The 12,239-nt window shown below is 37.2% G+C and overlaps 1 protein-coding gene and 1 long non-coding RNA gene across 2 annotated transcripts in view; one reads left to right on the top strand and one right to left on the bottom strand.

Annotated features, from left to right (window-relative positions):
• sorl1 (sortilin-related receptor, L(DLR class) A repeats containing) overlaps positions 1-12,239 on the top strand; it is a 47,619-nt gene that overhangs the window by 9,595 nt on the left and 25,785 nt on the right. The window contains exons 6-10 of the mRNA XM_024276862.2: positions 3,794-3,974; positions 7,399-7,500; positions 7,843-8,012; positions 9,587-9,779; positions 10,143-10,260. Coding sequence (XP_024132630.1) covers positions 3,794-3,974; positions 7,399-7,500; positions 7,843-8,012; positions 9,587-9,779; positions 10,143-10,260 — 764 coding nt within the window. The remainder of the gene's footprint in view (positions 1-3,793; positions 3,975-7,398; positions 7,501-7,842; positions 8,013-9,586; positions 9,780-10,142; positions 10,261-12,239) is intronic.
• LOC112149258 lies at positions 759-2,092 on the bottom strand. Its single transcript, XR_002919766.2, has 3 exons — positions 1,918-2,092; positions 1,470-1,554; positions 759-1,388 (listed from the first exon to the last, which is right to left on the bottom strand). It is a non-coding gene; the product is annotated as an uncharacterized LOC112149258 (long non-coding RNA).

The following is a 12,239-nucleotide window of genomic DNA, read 5'->3' as shown; positions in this document are numbered from 1 at the left end:
TTTTGATTTACGACTTTAAACCTTTCAAATTTACAACTTTAAATCTTGTAAATTTACGACTTTAAATCTCTTAAATTTATAAATTATAACCTAGTAAATTTACAAGATTAATTTTAATCTTGTAAATTTAATTTTTTTTCTAATAGATTTATGACTTTAAATCTCGTAAATTTACATGTTTTAATCTTGTAAACTTACGACTTTAAATCTCATAAATTTAGTATTTTAAATCTCATAAATTTAGTTTTTTTTATTTTGTAAATTTACAACTTTAAATCTCATAAATTTATGACTTTAAATTTGGTAAAATTTACGACTTTAAATCTTGTAAAATTTACAACTTTAAATCTCATAAATTTATGACTTTAAATTTGGTAAAATTTACGAATTTAAATCTTGTAAAATTTACAACTTTAAATCTCATAAAATCTACGATTCTTAACCTCATAAATGTATGTTTTTTATTTTAAAAATTTACGACTTTAAATCTTGCTTGTTTACGACTGTAAATCTTGTAAATTTACAATGCTAAATCTCGTAAATGTATTACTTTAAATCTTGTAAATTTATTGCTTTAAATCTTTTAAATTTTAAAAGTTTTAATCTAATAAATTTACGACTAGTAATCTTGTTGATGTACAAGTTTTTTTTCCAGTAGATTTACAACTTTAAATCTCCTAAATTTACGAGTTTTAATCTAATAAATTTACATGATTAATAGTCAGACATTTACGAGATAAGTTGTAAATTTAGCCTGTGACTTTTAAACTCATAAATATACGACTATAAAACTGGCCCCAATACTCTGTCGTAGAGCAGTCTATGATCTTGATATTTTGTGTGGGCCACCTGCATGCACCAGACAGGTTTGAGCATTTTTCAATCATAGTTAGCCCATATTAACCCATACGGACAGTTGGGACTAAGACTTCAGTTAATTTGAGTTAATTTGTTTTAATAAATATCTGGTGTGTTGGCTGTGTTTGAGTGAAACATTGAGTTGCTAACCGTTGAATTCAGCAATGAAGATGTTGATAAGTAAGGCATAAACCAAGAAAAACATCTAAAGTTTTTGTGGTCTTGTGGCTGTTTAAAGAACTCTTTGGTTGACTAAAAGAGCTTTGTACTTAGACAACAACAACGGATCTTTATCTAAACTGTTCTGTTGGTCCCCAGTGGAGTGCTGAGGGCGAGATTGGATCAAGAATTGTGGTATCCGTTATGAAGTGAAAATAATCTTGTTCTTGGTCGGTCTGGATCTCTCGTCAGTTGTTGACATTTTTGCCGTCCAAAGCTATGAACAACACAACAGCTTTTTGTCAAACTGGATGTTCTCCTTCCTTTCGTTCTGTTTGTAGTTGGAGTTGATGGAACAGGCCATCTCTGTCCTGAAGCAGATACAAGTTTACATTTGACAGTCTTCCTCATCACTTCCACCATCTTCTCTGAGAAGATAACATTTCACCAACCTTCTTCGAAAAAAGACCTGATGTGTCATTGATTTTTTTTGACAAATAGTCTGCTGTGGCTCTAAAAAAAAGAAACCCACACCATCTGCAAACAGAAATGAGCAGTGTTGAGAACTTCCTGTCATCTTCCTGTCAACATGCTGGTCAAAAAATGATCGTCCTGTGTCACAGAAAAACCCCAAAGCAGAAAAAGGTTCAGTGCATGTGCTTTATTTTGAATTCTCCACTTTTTTTGGAATATAAAAGAATACCTAAATGCATTGGACGGCTACAAAGTTAGAGTTAGAATCTTTTATGTATCAATTCATGGACCATGTATCAAGATGCGTATTGAATCATGTGAAAGATACACACCCTTACTTTTTACCAACATAATCTTGTTTGTATCCATAGACTGTTTATATGAACTGGACATAAGTGTTGACATCCCTCATAGGAAATGCCTTACCTCTGGCTCTCCCAAAATCAGGGCAGAGCCTTTGCCATCACTTCCTGATGTGGCTACCGCCATATTGGAACCAATTCCACCCTGTTGACAGCGATTAGTTCGAGTTGGTCTGAGTCCCGTTTTTGGAGGAACTTCTATTGCCAATAATGAGTGAGCTTGTTCAGGCTTGTTTGAATTCCACACCCCTTCAACTGAAAACAGTTTGGGAGAATCTGTCAATCAAATGTTTGAGGTGGGGCCAGCGGACACCGGATGCTTTTGCTGAGGCATCTGATTGGTCAGTTTATAACTTGAATAACTGGTGATAAAGAAATAATTTCTTTAAAACAAATTAGTGTTAGAATGAACAGGTTATTGCTTGTGCTATCTTAGGTATGTTGGTGTTGGGAGTGGGGTCTTCTGGATCCCACAAGACAGCACGCTGACCTTTTTTTTTCAATAATTTTTGATTTTCATTGGTGTCCATGTCAGAGATTAAATCTTGTCCACCTTTGTCCACATTTGTTATGAATCAGACAACACTTCAGTGTAAGGCTGGGGTTATCTGGACCCCACAAGACAGCACAAGGGTTAAGAAGAAGCTACCAGAGCTACAATGGTCATCCTGAAAAATAAAATTCTGAGTAGTAATTGTCTGTTTCTCAATGGAAGTCTATGGGACTTTGACCTTCTTGCAACCAGCGGGTACTTCCTACTTTAACACAGGAGGGGAGGGTTTGCTATGTCCAGTGATTACAAAGTCTATGTTTGTATCTGTGGTTTTCAACTGATACTCCTGTTACTCCCAGTACTAGGCAAGGCAAGTTTATTTGTATAGCACATTTCATGTACAGAGACAATTCAAAGTGCTTTACATAAAACATTAAAATAAACAATCAAAAGATCAACTTTTGATACGTATCTGTTCTCCTTTACATCCCTAGTATTTATGGATCTTGCTTGCTGTTGACAGACTTGGTTTACCTCTGTTGGAGGTTTCTCATTGTCAGTGGAAGTTTTTGCTGCTAGTCAAATGCATGTTTGCGGTTTGAGGTTACACCCTGACAGCCATGACAGTTGGGTCTCATTGGACTAAAATGGCTCATTGAAATCTATGTTGTTTAACACAATGATAATAACTCATTTTAAGTAGGTTTTTTTTTCATTCTCTGAGCAAACCACTAAAATGACAACTTTAAAAATAAACTAGCTTCATTTATTTGTTAAAAAGTATTTGCAGATTGGCAACTAAATAATATTTGGGTGATTTAATTATTAAAAAGCAGCATTTTCCCTCAGTTCCCTTGTAGAACTTGAGTTGGAATCTCAGTGAGGGAGATCCGTTCAAAGGAGGCAGCAGAGTTGAAGTGCTCTCCAGAGTCGGTCCAGACTGTGAGTGCCAGTCGAACAGAGAGCTTTGCACAGAGGCCAAGTCAGGCCAAGACACTGCAGCCTCTGTTGAGTTCAGGGCCAAGAGAGTTCAGTGTTGAGGTCGACGACGGGACACAGCAAACCTCTTGTTTCCATTCCAGCTCGCTCTCTGACCTCAGCATTAATTTGTTTGTGGCTAAAAATATTTTGCCCACAAAGTTCTCTGAGTTTGACTGAAATATATGTGTGAATGTCATTTTCTAAAAGAAATGGTTAATTTTAGGAAGTTTGTATAAAATAATCAAGAAACCTCGCCTAAGTGGGCATAATTAGTGCTACCCTCAGTTCAGTGTGATATTTATTTCTTATGTTCTTGTTTATTTTCAGAAGCTGAAACATGAAACGGTTGTTGATTCTCCATGTCATGTCTCCAAGTTAACCTGTTGATCTGGAGCTGTGGCTGATGGGAGTTTAGCATTGTTGTCCGTCAGTCAAACCTGCCAACTTCTCTTCTTTATGATCACAGGGGCATTGAGCCTTACGACCCCCCCACCACCGTACTGGTCCAAAGACACGAGCCGCAGGGTGTCTCCACCATTCTCAACAGCACTGACTTTTTCCAGAGTGAGCAGAACCGCAGAGTAATCCTGGAGCAGGTGGACAGCTTCCAGCTTCGAGACAAGTACATGTTCGCCACGACTACACGGGTAAGACGAGCGGACGCTGGGCAAGTGTGAGGGTTATGCTCCTCATGTCTAGGGGGCAACATTTTAACATTAAACGAGAATGAAAAGTCCAAACCTAAATCCTTTAGTAACCAATACACAAAAAATACTTTAATAAAGCTTCCAAGAAAATTAACTTCATAATAAAAGACGGGTTTATTGTCCCAGATGTGGTGCCTGCTGGCCCTCAAGTCCAATGTTGGAAATGTTCAAAACATTTGACAGATTTTGTGTAATCCGCTTTCAAGTGGTTGGGTGTGGTCTTCCAACAAGCTCATTCCTGATTGGCCAGAGTGGTTGCCATAGAAACATTGACTCGGAGCAACTCCAACCAATCACTGCTTACTGATGGCGTCTGGCTCCAACATGGCGGTCTGTATTTAAAAAAAAAAAAAATGTCGACTGAGTTGACTTCATGTGGTTGGAGCTCTAAGCAAACCCTTTTCTATGGGTGATGTCATACTCACTCGCTCCAGTTCTCAGATACAGTCAATCATGGGTTTACGTTTGTTTTCCTTCACTAATCAGTTAATTTGAAAGTTTCACAAACTATTTTACTAAAAGGAAAATTACACCAAGAATTTCAAATTTCAAACAAAATTATTTTCACCTTAACACTGCAGGTCATTTTAATTTTATCTGTAAACTGGACCTGGCTTATTTTCATTTTAAGCAAAGCTTTTTTGACGGCAGTCTGTGAGGACATTTTCAGCAGCAATGGTTAACTCCAGCTCTCTGTAATAATTGCTGTACAGTGTTCTCTTACTCTAACTCAGTTCCTCTTTTGTTCTCTTACTGTATTGCAGATTTTTTTAAGTGCAATTTTGCATGCTATGTTAAAAACTATTTTTACCTGAGCATTGTGTTCTGCGTCTCGATGGGTGTTGACTTTATCAATTTATCTTCTCCGTGCCGTGTCTGATGTCTTGAAAGCGTTTAGTTCTACAAATCTGCATAAATCTTTGATCGCAATCAGATCTTTGTTTTTATTTTGTAACTGGACTTATTTTTCTGAACTTTGAGAGTTTAAACTATGTAGAAAAGATTAAAAATGTTCATGTCTTTATGAGGAAAGTGCATAAGTGTAAAGGCAGTAAGAGAGGAGTTTTACTGCCCTAAAACATTGCGTGTTAATTTTTGAACATAATAATCACAATTAAAGAGGAAATCCTGTATTGCCTTGCTCTTGTTGGTAGAGTGGTGTGTTTGGGGGCCTTTATGCAAAGTCAGATCTGTTGGTGAAGCATCACTGGTTCTGTTGGGGCCATTTAGTGTTTTATGTTTTAAATCTATTGATACATGGAAAAACCCAGAAAACATGGATTTTTTTTTTTTACAAATTTGAGCTATGGATTCAATCAAAATGCGATCAATAGAGTTTTTCTCTAATATTTTGTCACTAAACTGTAGAAATATTGTGGTTTTAGAGCAGTATAACTATAAAAACAAGTGGGGGGTTTGGAGTCACTGTTGCAGTATATTTTTTATCAGTCAAATTAGATTACATTTGGCAAGCATGTTAAAGCATGGAAGTGTTTAAAATCTGCACCAACATCTTGGATCATTCTATGACAAACTGTGTGGTTCTTTTGTTGACGGTAATTAAGGGTTAAAAAACCCAAAGCTGGTTTGCGGTGAGGTTTAAATATTAACAGGAGCGTAAAATGTCACCCGCTCCGAAGTGTTCCTTTCAAACTTGGCATCACATTTCAGCTGTTCAGAGGAATCAGGACTCTGGAGCTGTTTGCTGTGCTCTGCTGGGACTGTTGTTTCTGCAGAAGCTCAGCTGTAATGACTGACTTCCTGTGCCACTTCCTTTCCTCTGCACAGCAGTAAACCAACACATAATCTCATCTGCTTGTCAGTTATGTCAATACAGAATGAAGGTGTCAGAAAGCATTATTCAGAAAAACCAGTTCAGCTGCTGCTCCATGTTGTACAAATGAAGAACCTTGTTAGGATGACAGCTAGAAGTGTTTACAACCCTCACCGCTGACAGGAGTACGGAAGGGAAAAATATTCTCACAAATATTTAACTCAACAGTTTATCTTGGTTGTCAAATTATCTACTGCTTGTTTGACAATATCACACATCATTGACCTTCTAGAGCAGCGATCTGCCACCTGAGGCTCCAGAGATACACTTTTATTCCATTATTGTGACTCTTTGCCTTAAAAAAACTTCATCTATGTTTAGATTTGTAAACTGAGGTGATGATAGATTAGTAAAATAAAGCGTGTTTTGTTTTAAACTACTGCTGACATTACACTAAATGAAGAGGGCGTGTGTGCCTTACCCCCCCTTAAAGATGCAGACGACAGATAACTAAGAAAAATGATGATTTAAGGCCAAATCTATTGTCAGATCTCTGTTAGAAAAACGTTTATAGCATGTTTTCTTATCTTTAGCTGCACGATAGTGTCTAGTTCAGGGGTCTGCAACCTTTAACACTAAAACAGCCATTTGGTCTAGTTTCTTACCAACCAGAACCTATGAGAGCCACAAAGTCCCACTTTATCATTTAAAAAATGCACAACATTTATGCGTTTTTTGGCAGTTAAACATTTTTTTTTTATAAATGTAGCTTTTAAATAGTACAATAATTGAATTACAACAGTGTATATATGTTTATAGATGTATAACAGTTTTAACTTCTTTTACTTGTGACTGCAGCACACACTAGTTCCTTTCAAAATAAAACTCACCCTGTGTCAATAAAGGTCCTCCTGCTGCAGCAGCTTTACTTGGATTAAAAAATGCAAGACAGTCAAACATCATGTTTTTTTTAGTATTAGGATTTGTTATGCTTTTTTTTCTTTTACTCTAAAAAATGATTTTAATGGAATCTATTTATTTAAAAAAAATTAAACATTTAGAATAAACTGATTTATCAAATCACACAACTCTAAATCATTTTCAATAATTTTAAACTGCATTTGTTCAAACCTTTGACCACTTTAGTGTAATTTACCAAACTAACAAGTTTTTAGAGACTTTATTTTACTAACAATAAATTAAAAACACAAATTTAAAGAACATTTCTACAGAATGTGTGACAGTAAATTCAACTTTTTTTGTTAGTAGTTTGACATGTTTAAAGTAATCTAAACAGAAAGGACAAAACTTAAATAACTAATCTTTTATTTATTCGATCATTAGCATTTTTTATTAAAGCTAAAGAGCCACAATAAATTGGGAAACAGAGCAACATTTTGCAGACCCCTGGTCTAGTTGCTGTTCAGATGCAACATTTTTAAAAATGTATAATTGCAAGAGGTTGATCATAATTCATTTTGAAAGGAACATTTATGTGCTGCTGTACTTTGGCTTTGTGGGATGTTGTTGGATGGATTTTGATGTTTTGATGAAAGGCCGGTAAAAAGACTGATCTGCTCATGTCTGCAGAAGCTGTTTGGCAGCCATGAACCTTCCACCGTCCAGCTCTGGGTCTCCTACAACCGCCAGCCGATGAAAGCAGCGCAGTTTATGACTCGACATCCAATCACAGTGAGCGCTTCCTCGTGTACTACTTAACACTATTGTGTGTTTTGCAGTATTTCTATTTGTAACTAAGACACTATTCAAATTCAAAGCATAATTATTTAAGTATTCAGAAATGTTATTCTGAAGTGAACAAGACTTTAATACAAGAAGAAAATAATCACATTTGTTTGACCAAAAATTCTTCTAAAATTAATGTTAATTAAAGGAAATTTAATATTTTTTTTTTATTTTCAGTTTCATTTCGAGTCTGTTTTTTCCAAACTTTGTGTTTTGTGATATTTATCAATTCTATATTCCTAGTTCTTAGACCTGAGCGAAGTCTTGTACATTCTCTCTGTCCAACAGGAGTTCTACATCGCCGATGCCTCTGAGGACCAAGTGTTTGTGTGTGTGAACCACAGACACAACGTCACTCACCTTTACATATCGGATACGGAAGGCCTTTCTTTCTCTCTGTCTCTGGAGAACGTCCTGTACTACAGTCCTGAAGGTTCCAGCAATAACACACTAATCAGGTACAGAACCATTGACTCATGTGGACCCAAAACAGAGAAGGTTCATCTGGGAAAAAACAGATCCTAGATTCTTCTGTATCAGTCCACTGCTTCTTTTCCAATCTGCTCTTGTAACTTCTGACTGACTGGACAAACAAGCAGCTGTGAAGTCAATGCTGATCTCTAATTATAGATTATAATCTCTGATTATGCCGTTTTTAGCCAAAATAAAACATTGTGTCGTTTTCTAGGACAGTGTTACTGCAGAGTGGCAGTAGTTCATTAGAAATTCACCTCTGAGTTGTGGGCAGGACTGTTGGTGTCGAGTAAGCCCGCCCCACTTCTCATCAGTCTTTCGTTAGCTTATAGCTCCTCTCACCCCCAACCTGACATTAGTGTTGCAACAAAAATGGTGAGCAATATTGGCGCTATTCAGCCATACAGCTTTGAGTCAGATGCCATCTCAGACAAAAAAATTGTTAATGGATTTAGTTGCCTACAAGTGGATGCATATGAATGAGGCGGAGCAAAAATCTTGTAGCCCGCTCAGCATATTTTCTACGTCACAAATACGATCTTTTTCAAGCAGCATTTTTCCTCTGCTTCTGATTCACAACAATTTGAATAAAAATACTTAGAAATGCAGTTTTAATCTTAATTTTCTTTTTATAATATCACAAGAACAGGATAAAAACACAAAAAACACAATTTTCATTGGAGTGTGTCTTTAAAGACTCATGTTGCTAAAGCTGGAGACATTTTTTTTTAGTAAAATTGTTAAAATCAGCTTCAAAAACACACAATCTGTTCAGTCAGCCCACCTCACCTCTCAGCTCACATCCCTTCAAGTTTGAAAATAACCTAAACTAATAATCTTATATTAGAAGTCTTGAAAACTGCCTCCATGAAGTAAGTTGATGCTAAATTCACCTGTGGTACTGATGGTCTCTTATGTACATTTGTAAATTGCGTCATACTCAGTTAGAACGTTAACAAAAGAATCATATCCACATTCATGCAGAACCATCATAACACACTGAATGAAGATGAAAACGTTTTTCACCACAATACTAGTTTACTAGATTCAAATAAACTGTAGCATCGATGGAGAGATAAAGGTTCTATTCCATCGAGTTGGAATCACCAATAGAAGTGCTTTGGTTGACCAACATGGCAGATGATTGCATTTAAAGCTTCAGAATCAAGGATTTTTGTTTTAAAGGATAAAAAACTGAAAAGCCTAAAATGTAACTTCACCTGCCCATGATTGAACATTTTGATTGAGTAGAATAGACCTCTATTATGATTTATTTTGCAGAAAAAAATAACTTTTCACTGCTATACAAGACGGACACCAATTGCTTTTAATTGTGTCAAAAATTCATTTTCACAGTGCTGTCACATTTAAAAATATATAAATAAATATCTGCAGAACTGTAATTTGTGTACTCACTTTTGTGAGATACTATATATTTAGGCAGCTAAGATTCAGAACTCGGAGTTAAACCAATAAAAACAAGCAGAATTTCAGGTACTGAACTTAACGCCCAACGCCGTGGTTGTTTCATGGCGCTGACATCTACTCTGGGGTCCAGGTACTTCGCCAGTGAGCCCTTTGCAGACCTGCATCGAGTGGAGGGTTTGCGAGGCGTCTTCATCGCCACACTGCTGAACGGCTCGGCCAGCGAGGACAACATGCGCTCTGTGATCACGTTTGACAAAGGAGGAACGTGGGAGCTGCTGCAGGCGCCTTCAGCTGACAGCCTGGGAGGAACCGTAGACTGCCAGGTAACGGTCCCTCCTGGATTTAATGCACAGACTCTTTTACATCATTAAAGTTTGATTGTCCTGGTTGACCTAAGGGCAGCTTCGTCCTCTGGGACTACAGCGGGACTTTGGCATGAATTGCAATTAGGAAATGAAATGGTTAAAGCTGAAAGAGTTTTTTAAAACTGTGCGTCATCATGACATCATCATCATCCCAATGGCTGGACCGTTGATGCAGAGCAGCCCTGCCCCCCTTCCCTCCCCGTTGTAGAGAGCAGGGAGCTGTGGCCCTGGCCGTGGTATTTTCTACTGCACAAATGTGCACAAACTGCATCAGCTTCTGTTTTACAATGATTTGAATAGTTGTTTCTTCTCCGTCCTCAGCTCAGTAAAGGCTGTTCTCTCCACCTGGCTCAGCGCTGGAGTCAGCTGTTCAACATCCAGCTGAGGAGGATCCCCATCCTATCCAAGGACTCTGCTCCGGGACTCATCATGGCCACAGGTGAGACTGCGGGACTTCTGGAGCAATGAGAATTGTTGGGTTCATTGGGATTATTGGTATTTATTTTAATTTCCATCAGAAATATTTATCAATAAGCAGTTGCTCACTCCTGAGTTCTGTATATTTGGACTAAGTGATGATGAACCCTAAAGCTGGTCACCTTATGCGGTCCTTCTGTGACTTCCTCTTACTCTGGTTATATCACATTTGGCATCAACAGGATGCAAACAGCACATGTTTACAGATCTGCAGTCTGTCCACTTCCTGTTTGCCTTTCACAAAAATATCACGGTGTCGTGCTGCGTCACGTTAGTAGATGATTCCTAACTGCATTTCAAATAGATTTTGGAGAATTCCATCAGAATTGTGAAGTGAGTTTTGTCTCCAGGTTGATCCTATAATTCCACATCTCTTCTCTCTGCAAAAATCCAGCCTGTAAGTCTGTTTCGGTTGGATATTGGTGGTGCTGGTGTTTCTGGGTGGTGAAGCTCCCAGAACAAATATTTTACACTACTGGTTTCACCAGAATTCAGGTGATTTGCGTCCAATTGTAAAACCAGTCAACATATGTCAAAAAGGTGATTTAATGACTTCCTTGTTTCTAATATCATTCAAACTCTGAGATGGATTTCCTGCTAGAAGCACCAACTTTTAGAAACCTCTTCTTTAAAAATCAGAGTCTTTGCTGTCATAAAGGAGGTAAAATCCAAAAATGTTTTGTCATGAACTTCAGACGGAGTCATCTTCAGATCCGTTCATGATATTGTGTGAATACATTTGTCCAAATCCTGAATTCTCATTCATTTACATGGCTGTCGTTAAAGTTTCACACAAGTTTAAATGGAAGAGAAAGGTAATGAAATAAACATGAAACCTTTCTGCTTTTTGTCCTTTGAGTATTAAGAGAAAACAAATCCTGATACCTAAATATGGACACATCTAAGGCTACCTATTTGGTTTATTCGATGCATATCACTGCAATTAAACCAGGTTCTGAAGTTCTACACCTGAGAACCGCAAAGGTCACAGGTTGGTGACTAGCTTGTTGCTCAGTGGACTCGCCCGTTTCTCAGCAAACCACTTCTCTGCACATTTTCTCTGAAATCCGTCTGCTTGACGTCTGTTTTTGAGGAAGTTCGGAAAGTTGCATGCAGTCCAAATTAACCACATTTAACCAGAAGGATGGAACATTTTTGACTCCATTCAGTTTGTTTCTGTGCAATTCTGAAATCTTCGTGTGGACATTTGGGTGAAGTGCCACTGAGTTCATTTCTATCAACTATCTGCCTTAAAAATGTGGTAAAAGAACCAATCTGTATCAAACCTCTATGGCATTAAAGCTTTTAAGGGTTATCTGTTAAAGTCCTGTTCAAAGCTCCACCTGCTTATTAAAGGCTGTAAAACACAGATTTTTATTCCACTTTAAATCTAACTCAAGCATGAAGGCAAGATTTCTAAGAGTTTTATGTCTCTGGAGTCTTCAATCATTCTGTCTTTTTGTGGTTTGGATAAAGGAAATATTATTCATTCAGAAGTTGATTTGCACCAAGTTGTAGAAGATGCTTTCTAATTCTTAAATATTCTTTTAGTTTTTCTATGGATAAAAAATAAATAAATTAATAAATATACCAACTTTACAAACAGAACTTCTCACAAGTTACTTGATTTTTAATTGTCATACTGAAATTAATCAACAAATCATGAAGAAAATCCACCCGTTTTCCAAACGTATCCCCGTTTGGGTTCAGGCAGTTGCTGGAGCCTATCCCAGTTTTTGTGAAGGTGGGTTAACCCTTGAGGGGTCCCCACTTCATCGCATACTAGGAATCAATCAATGTTCCTTTAGGTTTTAGTATTTTTTGCAGCATTCGACTGTAAAGCTGAAGCTCACAGTAGATTGAACTTTCATGTGTTCATACATGAACTCCTCAAAGAACTGTTCAAATGATGTTCAGACAGTTCCCAACATCAGTTCTTAC

This window comes from Oryzias melastigma, linkage group LG13 (assembly GCF_002922805.2).
Source record: "Oryzias melastigma strain HK-1 linkage group LG13, ASM292280v2, whole genome shotgun sequence".
In the NCBI taxonomy this organism is placed as follows: domain Eukaryota; kingdom Metazoa; phylum Chordata; class Actinopteri; order Beloniformes; family Adrianichthyidae; genus Oryzias; species Oryzias melastigma.
The sequence above is the reverse complement of the archived record's forward strand: the minus strand, read 5'-3'. Positions and strand labels throughout refer to the sequence as shown.